The sequence below is a fragment of the Aplysia californica genome, unplaced genomic scaffold (assembly GCF_000002075.1).
Source record: "Aplysia californica isolate F4 #8 unplaced genomic scaffold, AplCal3.0 scaffold00425, whole genome shotgun sequence".
In the NCBI taxonomy this organism is placed as follows: Eukaryota; Metazoa; Mollusca; class Gastropoda; order Aplysiida; family Aplysiidae; genus Aplysia; species Aplysia californica.
The window spans coordinates 60019-72676 of NW_004797695.1; the positions used below are offsets into that span (position 1 = coordinate 60019).

At 39.2% G+C, this 12658-nt stretch overlaps 1 protein-coding gene across 1 annotated transcript in view; it reads right to left on the reverse strand.

Moving 5' to 3' along the window:
* LOC101853955 (vesicular glutamate transporter 1) overlaps window positions 1-12634 on the reverse strand; it is a gene marked incomplete at its 3' end in the record, with an annotated part of 20772 nt that extends 8138 nt beyond the window's left edge. Inside the window, 8 exon segments of the mRNA XM_013086002.1 lie at window positions 346-435; window positions 828-915; window positions 1688-1817; window positions 2037-2146; window positions 6902-7140; window positions 7683-7727; window positions 9018-9127; window positions 11512-12634. Of these exon segments, the coding sequence (XP_012941456.1) occupies window positions 346-435; window positions 828-915; window positions 1688-1817; window positions 2037-2146; window positions 6902-7140; window positions 7683-7727; window positions 9018-9066 (751 nt within the window).
* Window positions 12635-12658: the final 24 nt, after the last annotated feature.

Genomic DNA, 12658 nt, shown 5'->3' on the forward strand with positions numbered 1-12658 from the left:
AGAGAGAGAGAGAGAGACAGAGACAGAGAGAGAGAGAGAGAGAGAGAGAGAGAGAGAGAGAGAGAGAGAGAGAGAGAGAGAGAGTATAATATACATGTATGAATGTATATTGCCGGATAAGTTTGAGCTTTTTCTTTTCACGCTTTTGAAGATAAACCAGTTCAGAGGTCATACATATCTGTTTACTTTCTTATCTGAAGGCTATGCACATCAGCCACAAGATTTGATTGAGAGCAGGCTATTAGGTTTAATAGTAATAATCTAAACCCTTAGGAAAAGGGTCGATTCAGTAGCTGGAAACTCGTGGGGAACTATTGCCATACACTAGAGGAGCAATTGCCTTACCTGTAATGTAAAAGGCTAGAGACCATCCTGTCGGTAGTTCACATAGTTGAGCCACCACTGGTAAAGTGATGATAGCGCCCAGCAAAGAACCTATTTGACAGATCAGAAAGTGTTAAGTAGATATTAATTCCCATTGTTAGAAGGATATTACATGTATTTGAAAGATACTTATACTTGAACCTCACTTGTCTGAGCAAATCACGGATGGTTCAGGGCTTTATTTTGATTGGTTAACAACCCCTCCTCTTCCTCGTTTTCATACCTAAACAAATACCGACAGGCAAGGTTGTTGTTTTTTTTCAGTCAAAAAGTTAACATTGTTTTCTCTGTCGAGGTCAAAGTTTCCTTTTTTTCCTCCCTTGTTCCTTTGCCGTTCTTTACGGCATGGCCCACATTGTACTGTCTACTGAACGCCCAAAGTGTGCCGAGCACAAACTTGGCACTTTGTACTAACTCCCTCACGAGTTCTACGAAGAAGTTACCTGTTGTTGCAAAACTGGTAAGTCTCCCATTCTCCAGGGGAGGTACCCAACGGGCGAAAAGAACACACACGGAGGGCCACATCACGCTCTTTGGAGAAAACACACCATTGTTATGTGTACAGTATACCACGCGAAAAAATACATGTATACTTGCCATCTTAAGCTATTGTTCTAGCTAGGTTTTAGCTTTAAGATCATAAGAAAATAAACTATTATCAAAACAAAGTGAGGGTAAATGAAAATTACTAAACAAAAGCCCAAATGAACAAGTTTCCACAAATAAAAATTGGTAGAGAAGGCTAGTGGGGAAGACGCAATATTTAAAGCAACAGGAAGTGAAAGACAACAAGACGGATTTTCTGTTTTGCCGGAAATTAGTAAAGCCAAAGCTATATCCAAACCTTTTGTTATCTGGAATTAGAGTGAGCCTTAAAGTTTATTATGTGATAAATGAATGGAAACAATGGTTCTATTATTGTTATTCTTTACATTTATAACCTCAGCTACCCAACGGACTTTAAGAGGGGAAGTGTGAAAAAGTATTCTTCTATTAACATGGTCTACATCACTTGACAAGAATGCGTCATTAGCATTGCTTACAGGTTTAGGGGGGTGGGGGTATAATAGTTTCTACGAAATTCCCCGTTTGTCTTCAGATCAACAAAGTAAAATGATCAGTTTGACAAAAAAACCTTAGAAAATCAATAAGTCTACTAAGAAAGCTGGATTTAAATGTTGGACCAAAAAAATAGTAATGTTTGCTAATCATTCCCACCTTTTTTTCACTTCAATGATATATATATATATATATATATATATATATATATATATATATTATGCAACAAAAATTACTATTTTACCTGAAAAAGACCTAATACAACTCTCACTGCAACGACTGCATAAGAATCTATCCGAGCAGCTATTGGTGTGAGGAGAGTTAAAAGTGAGCACACGAGCATGGAACAGGCCCAAACTCTCCTTCCACCGTATCTGAAATAAGAATTCGCATAGTATTTGTTTACGGAACTGCAAATTATAAACAAATAATTTAAAAGGTACATAGCAGGTCCAACGGTTTCAGTAACAATTTAGAAAGTAGATTTTTAAAAGGCAAAAGCATTACAGCAAAAATATTTATTAAATGTAATTGAAAAAGTTATGGGAAGAATTTCAAAACAATATTAAAGGAAACGGGGAAGAGTACCTGACCTCTGACTGAACCAGGCCCCAAGTAGCTGAGCTACCGCGAATCCCCAGTAGAAAGAACTGAGAATGATGCCTTGTGTCTCCTTTGACCATATAAATTCTCCTTCTCCTTCCTGGGAAGAGAGTTAAAGACCAAAACATTTTTATGAGCCCATTATTGCTTTTGAGACTGAGGAAATATCGAATTTTAAGGAATAGAAAAATCGAGGGGTAGGGGTATATAGGAAAATCAAGAGAAAGAGGAGGCGGGAGAAAAAGCAAAAGAGAAAGAGGAATGATGAGAGAGAGGGGGATACTAGAGAAGGTAGGGGGCGAGAAAGAGAAAAAGGGGAAGAGATAAGGATGGAGAGAGAGAAAGTGGAAAATAGGCTCGGGACCACTACTGTAATTCTATCAATACTTGGATGTGATCGACCTTTTCTACCTTAGATACAAATCAAATCAACAATTTTTAACAGCCGCTGGAGACCTTATGAACGTGGAGCTTTCAGAGCTACTTAGTATGTAAATATTGTGTCTGCAATACATACTTTATTATAATTAACAAAAGCCAGCTTGTTTCTCTTGTGACAGCATACGCAACTGTGAGTGTGAGAAAATGTGCTTTGTGTATGTGTGCAAAAAGTCTTATTGTAGCTTTATTTATAGCTCTGTATCACCATGAAGGTTCACACAAACTTCACAATAATTCACTGTCCAAACCCGTAATGCTCTATTTCGGGCCCACGGGTGGACATACAGCGTTACTACTTGTTAGACACGTACTTCTATAGTTCATATGGTCAGATATAGATTGTGAGTGTGCCTGCGCTGGCATATAAGAGAGAGAAAGAGAGAGAGACACAGAGAGAGAGAGAGAGAGAGAGAGAGAGACAGACAGACAGACAGACAGACAGACAGACAGACAGACAGACAGACAGACAGAAACGATGAGTGGCAAGACGGAATAGAGACAGATAGACAGACAAACAAACAAACAAAGAGGCAAACAGACATGCAGAGAGAGAAGAAGACAGGGATAGTGTGGACGCGCCCACGAAAGCATATATTTTATCAAGAAAATCTAGGATTGTGGTATTTCGTCCGTCGCCTGATAAAATCGTGAATTCCACAAATGTTCGAAAATCTGTTGGGTTTTTTTGTTGCCTATTTTGATAGTGCTTTAGAGTCGCTCATGCGAGTCATGAACCGACTGATAAGATCGTGAATTCCACACAGGTGTGGACATTCATGTATTTTTATATCACGTCAGATTACACGATTGAGTTGAGATAATTGTATTAATATCTCACCGAGCACTATCAAAATGTGTACAAAAAATGTTCAAACATTTGTGGAATTCACAATGTTATCAGGAGACCGACGATACATGCTCCTGTAAACATAGAAATATTGACGACTGCGTTGAGCAAACACAATAATTGTCGGTCAGAATTCATCGTTTCCAGCCTATATTTTTTAATTTATGGTGTTGACAGAGAGAAAAGCTTTCCGTCGCGTGATTATGATTCTTGTTTCATAGATGCTGTACCAGAATTGTTTCGAAATGACAGTCAAATTCGAATGTATAATGCTTTTGCCCTTCTAGTAGTAGTTCTACAATTTCGTTCTTGCTCGAATGCAAAAAAAGTAGCAATGTAGTAAAATACATTAAAAGTGTTCTGTTGTATTGTTGTATTGTATCACAATCCCAACTAGTTTGACTTTAAAAGAGCATTTATTTATAAGAGTCCCCTAACAAACTAAGTGATATTGCGAAGTAGAACAACTTAAACCACTTTAGATATCAAAGAAAGTTGCAGAACAACCGCCTTGTACCAGCGCGGAAATAGTATAAGAACCAGTTTTCGGTGGAAAAAAGTAGCATTAAAAGTACTCGATGAGTGGAAACAGAAAAACAGTTAACTTTAAAAAACGTGGTTTAGTATCTGAAACAGGAAGATCAGAAGATCAAATTGTGCAGGAAAATGTTGGTATCCAAATAACTGGGCTCTTGCATCTATTGTAAAGTGCTCTAGAAGAGCCCATGCACGCTGCATCATCAAAAGACTCACCGTGGACCGACAAACACTTTCCATTTTCCGTATTCTGGGCTATATTCTTTACATTATCCAAATGTCTTTCCAACAGTCCATCTCCACTGCCCTTTTCTGTCTTTTTCTCCTGCAAACTTCTCGCTGGTAACTCTATCTGTCTATCAGATCCTGAGCATCTTTCTCGGGCATTTCTTGGTGACAACCACGATACTCCAGCTAGAAAGTGCTTTAGAAGAGCCTCAGCCAGCTGCACCTCGAAACAATCTACAAGGAGCGAGCAGACCAGGGTATTTCTGTCCACATCTGTGTACATGCTTCTGAGGGTCCCCATTCACTATTGTCGGAAAAAAATCTAGATTACTGTATCTTGAACCCTGTTTTATAATCTGTCTGACCTGCATCGGTTTTACGAAACAGCGTGCACTGGTCAAGGACAATCTGCCTTATGTGTCAAACTACTCAGATGAGTGCTTGATTAAAAATACGTGTCGATATATAGGCCAAACAAGATCATTTTGATTTTACGTGATTTTAAGTCTGGCAACATTTCAGCCAATCAGAGTGGGAATCTCAATTTCCAGAAAAGAAACTGCGAAAGAGAGAAAATGTCATGGATAAAACTTTGCTCGAGAGCAAGATTACCTTGTGATAATCTACACAAATCTTCGGTGTGAACTTTTGACCCTCTCTATCCATTCCTCCTGCTCTTATTTCAAAGGCATGCACATAATATTCTCTGTGACCTCGCAAGATGCCTTTATTATGTATGGCACAAAGCTCAGGGTGGTTTGTCGACTGCGAATGAATTCAAAACTAGTTTGGTAGACTTTCTTTCAACGTCCACACATAAATAGAAAAGGTTATTAGATTATATAGTGACTTGTGTGAGTGAGGGTACAAAAATGCAGTTCTGTCTAATAATATAATGCTGTAGGAGCAAACTGATCTTGAAAGAGGCACTCAATGGATGTGGATAGTATGCACCGTTTCACTGAGCGTCGCCTCAAATACACTCACATACATATACAGCCTATTAGATTGTCTTGCTGTTTTCAGAACCACATTAATATACCAACGCAAGACCCTACAATAAAAAGAATTAATTGTAGATCACATTTTCATCCATGATTTTGCTAAATATGCAGTCCACAAAATAGTCTGGTCGGATAGACAAACAGAAGATCCAATGTCATATGGAGTGTCTGATTTACATAAGATAGGGATTTTTTCCTCATTTTACAAAATAAACTTAATCGATGAGAGGAAGGGTTTTCCAAAGTCCAAGTACAAGGAAAAATTGATAAAGAGTTCCCCACCACGATATCATTCTCCATTAAAAAATCACAAAGAGTAAATTTCAGGATTGGACGGCCTTAAAACAGCAATACCGTCCGAGCATCAGTTTCTATGACAATATCCCATACTGGATCACACCACTTACATGTATTACGATGCTGTTAATCTTTAATGTTTATCAAAGTTTCATCAAACTAATGTGCTATGCAGTTGCAAGCGCTGTAAAACACATCATCATTATCCGGTGCCTTGCCGACTGGGGTGGGCGATCATGGACTTCCACTTCACTCTGTCTTGCGTTACATCGATGGTGTCTGTGTTCTTGCTGCTCCCAGCCATGTTGTTAACTTGTCCAGTATCTTGTCCCTCTGTCTGCCTCTGCCTCTCTTCACATCTAACGTGCCTATTTATTGTTTCAATATTCCCCTATGCTTCTATCCGCATTGTGAGGTAAAACATTTACCACAAAAAAAAAAAACAATGTGCCTGTGTATTGTAAACTTGGCAATGCATGCTGGTATTGGTAACTGTTTGCATGTTTGCACTTATGTGTGTGTGTGTGTGTGTGTGTGTGTGTGTGTGTGTGTGTGTGTGTGTGTGTATGTGTGTGTGTGTGTGCAGGTATGAATGTGTACATGAGGTCAATATATCACGACAATTCATAAAGTCCACTGATGAAATTGTGAATTCCACTAGATCTAACTGTCGAATTCATGACCGTATGAGGCGAGATTTGAAAACGTAGATCGCGAATCCCACACTTTTTAAAAAAGAAAGACCATCAACAGTTAAAAATGTACTTTGATATTATTCTCATAAGGTATTGGTCTAGATTTATTCATTCAGTCTATGGCTTGCACTCCAAACGACGGAAAGATTAAATTTTTGCCTCTCCTGTAAAATATGCTTTGTGTGGAATTCACAGGCTATCGACAATTTGTATATTTCACGAAAGAACACAAACAATTTACGCGAATCATAGAATCCTAACGTCAAGTCTCGAAAGGGAATCTTTGTAATCGACAACTTTGACATCAAGGCCTGTTTGAGACTGGGATGTTTACTGTCACCTTTCCTCTTCATCTAGGCGATCAATTGGCTGCTGAAAGAAACCACCAAAGGACACAGAAATGGCATACATTGGACCCCATAGACACAGCTGAACGATCTTGACTTTGCAGACGATTTGACTCTTCTGTCGCAAACCCAGGAACAGAAGTAAGCAATGTCCTCAGTTTTAAACAGCCTATCAGAGTCTGTTGGATTGAGGATCCACCCGGGAAAGTCAAAAGTCCGAGGGCTACAACGAAAGGAGCAGATCACAATAGAAGGAAACGCACTAGAAAACGTCAAATCCTTCTGCTATCTTGGGATTATAATTGACAAAGAGGAAGGAATGGTGGATGAAATATAGTAGACACTTTACGTCAAGTCTCAAAAGTGAAACTTTGTCATGGAAAGACGTCGAGTAAGGAGAGAGGGGGGCAGAGCGGCGTGGATGAAATAGATGCCTGTTCTAAAAGAGCTAAAACTTACCGTATATTGTACGTTATCCTCAAAGTGCACTTTTTTGCAATTTTTGCATCCGCCCGACACTTGATGTGTGTCATTCCATTTCTCTTCACGAAGTTGCCTCAGAGCAGTTTGGTTGACCATCGCCACGATGGCAACACTTAGAGACAGACGCTGAGCTACACATGTGAAAAGCCCCAGGGAACACATTATGGACATCACCAATCGATAGGAACACAAAATAGGTGATGGTGGTGGTGGCGCTGTAGACAAAAATAGTTGTTATAATAATGACTCCTCCGTCAGTGTATGGCGATGACAAATGCTTCTGCAGAGAATGTTCTTAAAGTAAAACAGAAGATATAAAGGTTAACAAAGGTTAACAAAGGTTAACAAAGATTAACAATGACTTGTTTCTCCTACTATGACTTCTTCTATCTTGGAATCAGCATTTTAAGTTAATGAAATCTCGTATGACTGGCTGCCCTCTGTGACTTCTGTAATTCAACTGGGTCTGCCAGGAGCTAAAATCTCCCATGATGAGGGATTTATGTTATAGTCCTTCAAAGAGGCCTTCATGGTGTCTTTGTAGCACGGTTTTAAAGCGACAAATTCTCGTCTGAGTGGTTTTCAATATACTTAAAGCAATATTCAAGTAGCTTGTTGCACTTTGTCAAAATTCTTCTCTTTCTCTTTAAAAAAATAATAAATCCACCTAGCTGCTTCATTCTTTATTTGATTGAACAAACTTGGGACTTCTCTGCAATTTAAAAAAAACCCTATAAACCTGTTACACTACACTCACCATCATCACCTTGAACACAGTTAACCAATGCCGTCATCGTCTTTTCTGTAAAAAGAAAAAGTACAGCGGATCTTGATAACAAATAGCAATCATAGCAACACTAATTATAGCAATTATATTGATCAAATTACATAAACAAAAAAAAAACAGGATATAAATTTCACTGTATTTAAATTTGAAAAAAAGGCCTATATAGAGATTAGAGAAGCTATCGCGAACACTTAAGCAGTACGCATCAAGATACAATATTTGAACAAGGTAGAGATACTCTGGAATTAAATGCTTCTTTCTTGAACCGATAGTAACACATTTTTTTTGTGTATGCGTTTTTCGGCGATCAAAACTGCATTGGTCATATAAGCGCGCGGGACACACAAAACATTTTCAGTAGATAGGAAATTTTAAATTTTGCCCGGGTGGCGGCCGAAGCCTACCCTAATCGATTTTGGACGACCAAGGGATCTTTAACGAGTGCAACTTGCACTTGGGACCTCAGAGATGTTTCGCCCTTGTCCAAGAAGGCTAGGTGTAGATCTTTCCTACCAGAAGATCAGGGGTGTGAATGAAAGACAGTCGTAAGAAGGAGCCATGGAGAAGTAGTGAAAAGGCTGCAGAAAGAGTCAAGAGCCCAGAGGAGGTTGCAAAGGAGGTGAGGGGATGGGGCAGAAAGCAGAGACGAAAGCAGACTATAGAACATTGTTAGAGAGCAGGAAAGAATGTGAAAGTATAACATTTTCCGTTGCTATCCGAATTCGAAACCGGGACCTATTGGATAAGAGGCGATCACCTTAACCTCTAGGCCACGAGAACCCCCATAACACACCTTTGCAGTACCAATAAGACACTAATATGTGATAATGATATTGATAATAACCAATGGCACATATATTGCGCATTCCACTCTATGAACAAAAAATGCACTTTACAGCAAAACTTGTAGGAACTGATGCACGGATACATCAAAATCAAAAATACAACATAGGCAATCTCTCTCTCTCTCTCTCTCTCTCTCTCTCTCTCTCTCTCTCTCTCTCTCTCTCTCTCTCTCTCTCTCTCTCTCTCTCTCTCTTTCTCTCTCTCTCTTTCTCTCTCTCTCACATACACACACACACACACACACACACACACACACACACACACACACACACACACACACACACACACACACACACACACACACACACACACTCCCTTTTCTCTCTCTCTCACCCTCTATAATCTATCCATCTATCTATTTATCTCTCTATCCCTACCTCGGTCTCTATCTATCTAAACAAATTTCAGTTTACTATATCCATTTTCTTGCATGAACATTTAGTAACTGCAATAACATACTTTGATATTCTCTTGAGATTTCTGTGCATTGTCCTCCTTTATCTACCATTTCAAAGATAGTCACATATTTTCCCTTGTTATATTATAAAAACAGCTTGGTTCGAAGACGTCTGTGAAAAAAAAAGAAAATAAGAATGAAATGATCAAGCAACCAATGATACTCACGTCCGAAGAAGAAATTAAAGATTAATAAAGAGTTAAGCAGAAGTATGTTAACGCTAATGGAGGCAAAGTGATGTTTTCACAAACTTGTCGGTGTTTTAGGTGTTTCATTCAGCTGCTTTAATTAATGTGCTTCCTGGTTTAACAAACCGGTAATAGTAGAATTAAGACGTGTGGCGTATAATTCTTTTCCTTTTACTGTAAATCAATCTTGATGACTGAATATTTTTTTAAAGTCAATAGAGAAGTCTTTAAATAGCAATTAAAAATACAGTGGTATTTTTGAAATTTCATTCGTTGTCCTTTTTTCGTTTTATTATTTTTTTTATTTTTTTTCTAAAATAAAGTGTAAGGCTCTGTCCTAAGAGATGCCTCGAAGCATCCCGTGGACACAGTCAACTTATCTTTTCTTACTTTTAAGTTTTCCTTTCAGTTACTGGTCAATAACTTTTTCTATAATAACGTATACTAAGAAGAAACCGTTTTCGCGATGCATTCATTCTCACACTGCAGGGCCCGTTCCTGAGATTTAAGGCTTTGAAAATATGGGGGGGGGGGTTGGTTGGTTGGTTGGTTGGTTCGTTGGTTGGTAGGGGAGGGGTGTCCTGCCCGTTCCTATCAAGTGACTTTTGTGTTTTGTAGACAAAACAGAAGGTGCAAAGAGTATTCGGATTGTGTAGCGGAAAGCGTGGATTAACAAAATTAGCAAAAAGAAAAGGAAACAATGAGTCTCTTAGTGCTTTTATGTTCTTGTTGTTGTTGCTGCTGCTGAGGCTGTCTGCAGCGTCCCCGTCATTAACCATGTTTTTGCAAGTGTTGTTGACGCCTTTGCTTTTGCCGTTGTGTGAGAGAAATGTTGGCTGACCCACAGTAAGTTTACATCTCTGAGTTGTTCAGTCATCAGTCCTACACTCCTGTGCTCGCTAGAATCCAGAGACGAGAAACCCTCTCTCCTGCTCCCTTGAGGGGCCAGCAGTTATTTTGTCACCAAGATCCAAAATGTTTGTACGAAGTCTCCTACTGCGGCGATAACATTGTTTGTGTTAGTCTTTACTCTGTCATATAGTTTTAGTTTTAGTGAGAGTTTTACGGCACATGCAACACAATAAGGTCAGATAAGTGCCGAAGATTAGAAGTGTTACAAGAGAGTAAATGTTGTTCCTGCTTCCGATTTGGACGTTGGGGATTGCCTTGTTTGTGAGACAATTTCCTGGGCCTTCGACGTAATATTATGGTAGGGTGGCCAGTTCCTTTCCACACCGCCTTTACTTCCCCAACTCGAAGTCAGGTACCCATTACTGCTGGATGGGCAGGAGGGGGCGAAATAAACCCGTGTCCGAACCGAGGCTCGAACCCCGACTTTCTGCTTCGGAGACGAGCGCACTAACAAGAGAGTAACAAACATACAACAGAAGGAGGAGAGATCAGGGCGATAGACGTTTGATAGGAAAGAAGGAGCAAACCACACCAGAGCTGAGAAGAGATTGGTGAAAGCAATACCAATGACAGAACTTTCACAAAGGGACGATTTGACAGTCCATGGCATTTTAGCGTTTCCAGTATTATATTTTGCTTTCGTAAGCGTCTTGCATTCTTTAAGCGTTTAATCACAGATGAATGGTTTGGGCTGTAACTGGGCTTCATGGGTTATTGGATTATTTTAGTATGTTTTACTTCCCCACAAATGGATTTTAATCTAGTCTAGAACTAGATCTATATTCTAGTCTTCCTTTCATATCTTTTTTTTAAAAATTTTTATGACTGATGGGCTGAACATTTCAAAGATTTACAGACCCCAAGCGAGAATAAGAATGACAATACAATGCACTCATTTTACCTCTTTAACTTCCTAGCCTACAGTCCTCCTGTACATAAAAGAATCAAGTTTTTTTTTACTAGATCTAGATCTACCAAAAATGTATGTTATTGTCTGCGTGCGTGCGTGCATAAGCAAATTCGGTTTCTTTACGGATACATAATTTGTGTTAATGAGCGTAGGGTAGAATAGAGGGGGGCGGGGGCAGATTAGTGTCATATTTTGTTCCTTTTGTGTCTGTTTTGCACAGGAAGACTGCTAGGACGGTACATAGCCATTCGATTTACTTCAGGTTAAAGACAGGTGAGAGAATTTGTTATTAACAGTGTGCGAGGGCATTATTATGTTAAAGAGACTAATGGTCGTTCGGGCCGAAACGTAAAGTGCTTATATTCTAACAGTGAAAAAACGAAACAGCGAATAAGTTTAAAAAAGAAGCAATAGTCACTGACAGAAACACTTCACATCTTTCATAAAACAAAGTAAAATCAACATCAGCTCATATGGTACACTTACTTACAACACAGACACTGTTCCACAACTGGGATTCTTTTTCACAACTAACACAGTTGTCTAGCCATAACATAAAGAATTAATTGTCACTGCTTCTAGCTTTGTGAGTTTTTTGGACACAAGTCTGAGCCTTGTCATGTAGAGTCAAAGTTAAAACAGGGGCGTCTTGTGGTGTGGGGCTCGCAGCTTCAGCCCCACGTGGTTTTCTTCACCAAAAAAGTACTTTTCTGTTGAAAAAAGGTTTTAAAATTTACAAAAATGTTTGAACTGTCAAAACTTTACCACTATTTTCTATGTCTAAAGCCCTGTTCAGTCAGGCCCCCCTTCCGATGGGGAGAATGAAATTTCGTTGGTTTATCCCTTACGATCAGGCCCTTAAATTCCCCCTGACTGAATATCACTAGGGTTTTGACGTTGAATGGCTCAAAGCCGAGACAACTGATGATGCCATTAGGCTCGGGGGCTTAAGCCGCACTGTGTCATGTGATTAGGCATCGTGCGCATGACTATTGACACCAACTTTGCACACCCTCGCGGCTCCAAGCCAAAGTGTAGACTGAGCACGCCCCCCAGCCCTCCTTTCTTTCATCTCCGCTTTTTTTTCCTTTTCTTTTGTTTCTTTTTTTCTTTTTTCTTTTTTTTTTGGGGGGGGGGTGTTTAGCCGTACTCTGTTGGCGTCAATGGGCTAAGATTGTGTGTGCACATTTGAATGAACTTTTGAGCGTATTAACTGTTAGTGATCTCTTGCGTGCATACTGTGTTTACTTGTGTTCTGTGTGTGAAAGTCAAATAAACAATGAAGCAAACTCTGTTATAATACTGTATCTGCAAGTTGAAGTAGTTTTAAATTAGAATCTAATGCTTGCTCTTTAATACAGCAATGTATCTTGTAGAGTACTCATTGGTAATTTGCTTTGGTTTTTTATTATGTGAAGCAAAGCTCAATGTTAAGAGACTGGGATCACATCAAAAAGCAGAATTTTCGCATCTTGTTGTGGATAGAAAGCAAACGAGACTTTTTTAGGAAGGATGCACCGTTCAAATAAAAAGTCATCGGCAAATTTGCTCAATATTAAAAACCGAAGGACACAAATCATGCACATGCGTACTTATATAAAGACACACAGGTGGGATTAATGTAGTACCGTCA